This window comes from Ascaphus truei, chromosome 5 (assembly GCF_040206685.1).
Source record: "Ascaphus truei isolate aAscTru1 chromosome 5, aAscTru1.hap1, whole genome shotgun sequence".
Taxonomy (NCBI): domain Eukaryota; kingdom Metazoa; phylum Chordata; class Amphibia; order Anura; family Ascaphidae; genus Ascaphus; species Ascaphus truei.
Genome location: NC_134487.1, coordinates 117,578,328 through 117,582,732, shown reverse-complemented (window position 1 = coordinate 117,582,732; position 4,405 = coordinate 117,578,328). Strand labels below are relative to the sequence as shown.

At 35.1% G+C, this 4,405-nt stretch overlaps 1 protein-coding gene across 2 annotated transcripts; it reads left to right on the top strand.

Annotated features, from left to right (window-relative positions):
* The first annotated feature begins 397 nt into the window (after positions 1-397).
* Positions 398-2,665, top strand: MYF6 (myogenic factor 6). 2 transcript variants are annotated; one of them, XM_075598959.1, is made up of 3 exons: positions 398-983; positions 1,231-1,321; positions 1,889-2,665. In XM_075598959.1, the coding sequence occupies exons 1-3, from the start codon at positions 471-473 to the stop codon at positions 2,005-2,007; spliced, it is 723 nt and encodes a 240-aa protein (XP_075455074.1). In that variant the 5' UTR covers positions 398-470; the 3' UTR covers positions 2,008-2,665. The 2 variants fall into 2 exon arrangements, with proteins under 2 accessions (XP_075455074.1, XP_075455073.1); XM_075598958.1 differs by having other exon boundaries at positions 1,886-2,665.
* The last annotated feature ends 1,740 nt before the right edge of the window (positions 2,666-4,405 follow it).

Genomic DNA, 4,405 nt, shown 5'->3' with positions numbered 1-4,405 from the left:
GATGTGGACATATGTTGACGTCCCATGAAAAGTTGCTGTTGAAGTAGAATGAGTTTTTTTTCCCTATCTTTATACTTTGTTGCTCTTTAGAGGTTTTTTGAACATCAGAGCTCATTTCACATCTTGCTTCCACACTGGTATGGCATAAAATGACAACTACTGTAAAATGCTCAAATCAATCCTCTATTAGAGAGCAGCGATTTCATTTGCCCTGTGATTCTTGGTTAACCTTCAAGGGGATTTAATTTCCATACAGTAGAAGATGCAGCTCCGCTGGTTGCGCCCAGGAGACCTGTTGAAATCAGATTTGGAGGGTGATGCACTGCGACAGATAAAAGTTGGATAGAGTTTCAGCAGCTATATAAAGACCAGGACTTATGTCACTGTACTAATTACATTCTTACAGGGCTGTGCTGTTTTTGGGCACACCACTTAACTCAAGCAGCCACAGTAACCGAGAGCAAAGCATAATGATGGACCTTTTTGAACCAAGTTCTTATTTCTTTTACCTAGAGGGGGAGAATGGGGCCTTTCAACAGCTGGAAATGGCAGATGGGTCCCCCTTATATCCAGGTAGTGAGGGCACGATGTCCCCTTGCCAGGATCAGTTGCCACCTGACGCTGGAAGTGACAGCAGTGGGGAGGAACATGTTTTTGCCCCACCTGGTCTGCAGCCCCACTGCCCTGGACAGTGCTTGATCTGGGCCTGTAAGACATGCAAGAGGAAGTCAGCACCAACAGACAGGAGAAAAGCAGCTACTTTGAGGGAGAGGAGGAGGTTAAAGAAAATCAATGAAGCCTTCGAGGCGCTTAAAAGAAGAACTGTTGCTAACCCAAATCAAAGACTACCCAAGGTTGAAATCCTGCGTGGTGCCATTAATTACATTGAGAGGCTACAGGATCTCCTTCACAGGCTGGATCAGCAAGACAAACTCCATAAACCAGGAGAGGAACCATTCACATACAACTCAAAGCAGGCAACTGTAAGCACAATACATGTATTCTATATGTTAGCAATGCAGGGTTTTCATTCATTCCTTTTTATTTTATATGATTTGGACAGTTGAGGTATACTGTGAAAGTGCTATGTGGAACAGATAAACAAGAATGAAGGTGATCTTAAGCAGTTGTGTGTGCTAGAGGCCTAGAAAAAAACGAATTAACAAGGTGTGCTGTGAAGTCAAAATCAATTTGATGATTGTTTAATCATTTTAACTTTACTTGTCTCAGGTCCAGAGTGATGATTTCTTAAGTACCTGCCATTTTACCTGGCACAATGTCTCTGACCATTCCAGAATATCAGGGCTGAATCCCAAAGAAGGTAAAACCTGATTTTATTTTTAGCAATTCAGCTGTATCATTGCTGACATTTTTCATGTTGTCTAAAATGTATACTAAATGACACAATGTTGTTTGATTTGCTTTTATTCTGCTGTCGAAAGTTTCCATTAAACGACGTGGATTATATGTAATATTAATCAAAAACTTAAAATCAAAATGCACGGGAGAAACATAAACATTGCCCTACATAAATAAAAGGAAAATAAGGTTAAAGGCATAAAGATGGTTCAATAGAAAGATGGGGCAATATCACTGTACCATGATGCTTAAGCAAAGCTCCATGAATATGAAAGTTATACCACTAGAAAGGCGTTACTCGTGTATGCTAAAGTACTATAGAAAACACATAACATAAAGGCCTGTATTTTTGTGCAGAAGGCAGTAAGACTCTCCTATTGCACTGTAAACAGACCTGCATATTGCATTGCAGGAGAAGCCATACACGTTTTGGTTTACTGCTTGATGGGTGGTTCAGCAAGTTGCAATAATTGTGCACTTATATATCTTCAGTACCTGCATTTATGTGTTTTTGTTTTTTTCTCAGAAGGATCCATTCATGAATCCTCTGCCTCTAGCAGCCTTCAATGTCTCTCTTCTATAGTGGACAGCATTTCATCAGAAGATACAAAGCTCCCCTGCACCATTCAGGAATTTGTAGACAAATAACCCCCCCCCCCCCCCCCATGTAATGATTCATGTTACTTCATTAATCCGGGAAAACAAGAGTCATTTTCCTTATTTAAAAAAAAGGTAGTTGTGAGTCATTAGTGAAATGTTGGACCTACTACTTCCCCACTAGATGAAGAAGCAACCACAATCCCTCCAATGCTTAAAGGACATGGGGGGGGTAGATCCTCGGATATCCAGTAATTTCGACCTAATAACGCGAAATACCAAAATAGGGAATGGATGCTATTTTTCTTCTTATTAATGTGGGTCATCAAAGCTAATGAGTTGTGAAGATGACGTCCGTTCTTCTAACTAGTAGCGCTGTTAATGGTGATTTTCATGTCTCAGAGACAGGTCCTCCTGTACACTGCACATGCACATTAGTCACACTGTAAGGTGCGCTATTATGGCAGCGCTATAAATGGAGGTGTGTATGTGTGTTTCCAAAAGCTAATGCATATCTTGTTATAATATTGAGAAATGTATCATAATTATATCATTGTTATTAATGTACAATTAAAATAAATGAAGTAAGGACATCCTTAATTTATTTTAATTGTACGTTAATAAAAATGAAATATTAATTTATGACTGATGAGATATGTGTGGATATACATTATTATACACCCATACTTTATACAGTCTTATTACATTGTATACCATATTATATATATATATATATATATATATATATATATATATATATATATATATATATATATATATATATATATATATAACACATGTAACATTTTGTAATGAAATGGTTAAGTCCTGTACTCATTATATTGCCTTTTTATTCTATTCCCAGAAATAGCTCAATGATAATCAGTGTCTTGATGTTAGTAAGTGCAGCTTTTAAAAGGTGTTAAATATTGTAACCTTATTATCATGCGCTAACAGTAAGGAGGTCTGAGGGTCTCCTAGTTAGGTAAACTGCTCATTAAAATATGATTTGCATACTAGTAAGCCTAACATCCATTCATATTTATATGACCTGTTATTTTTAAGGCAAATGGCTGAACATCTTAGCGCTAAGCACCTTTGGGGATATGCATTAGGGATATAGATAATTTCACGTTCAAAATGTAAAGATCTTCTGAGGATCTACCCCATGGTTTTAAAAACCTACCGTATTTTACATACCAGTCCCTTGTTAGCTGTAGCTGTTTTTTTTTACTACAATGATACATGCTGTGTTATTTTTACAACCAACATTTTTACAAGATACAACACAAGTTCATTCCTGTTTATTCAAGATGCAAAAATGCCATTTTGTATTGTTATTTGCATATCTTAACTTCTTATGCTTCTTGTAAATAGTATTATTGTTATTTTTTTGTGAACATTACCTATTTATTTAAAATATGGGAAAACATAGTGTACATAAGAATATTAACTAATATGTGCTGTCAAATAAAGTAATTTGCAGTAGACAAAAAATTATTTGTATGTTAATTATGCGTGTTAAAAAAATCAAGTAATTATATCTAACTAATATAACAAAATCCTTTAGTTCTAGTATTGTGATGGTAAAGTGATATATTTCATATTTTCTAAAAAAATAAAATGCGCATAATATATAACAAAACTGTACTCCACATTATAGTCTTCTTAATTAAATAGTATGCCTAATGACATTAATTTTAGAGATATGTGCTAATGTAATCATTGAAATGGGGTTACAATTGACTGCCTTCGGAGTTGTGTGTGTGAGCAGCCTGTATTCATTTTTTGAGGCAATAGTGTTCGTGCTTCTCAACAACACACACACACATATGTGAGAATTAGTTTCCTGGCTGTTCTTTATGATGGTAACTTGTAAATGTGAGACTAAATGATTTCAGACCACATTTACAGTGCGTGTAAAAGATGAATGCGATTTGAAGCAGTTATTCCTTAATTCCATTAGGCATCTTTAATAGACTTGAAATATCCATGTGAAACGAACAAATATTTTATGTTCAATTTTTTTCCACATCCTAGCTGTTATTTAGAAGATAAATTCCCATCTGGTTTCTGATTTTGTGGATTTTTTAAAATTTATTTTAAAACGTGTATATTACAACAACATTTTTTTAAAAGACAACCAATCTGTGCCTTGTACATTTGCTGTAGCTTAAATTCCAATCATAATGTCTAGAAACAAATACAAAAGTCAACATTTTTATGTTTGCAAAATGACAAAGTAAATAATGTTGCATTATTGTAAGCACTGCTACACAATGTCAGCAATAGCTGATCAGTTGCACAGGTCTTAGGGATATACAGTATGGAAAGTCAATGTGTCATAAGAATAGTCACTTGTATAGATCCATATTGTATCTAGTTAGTAATGTGACAATATTTGCGGTATATTTGTTTAAAAAAAAAAGGTTTTTAATTAAAGAAAATA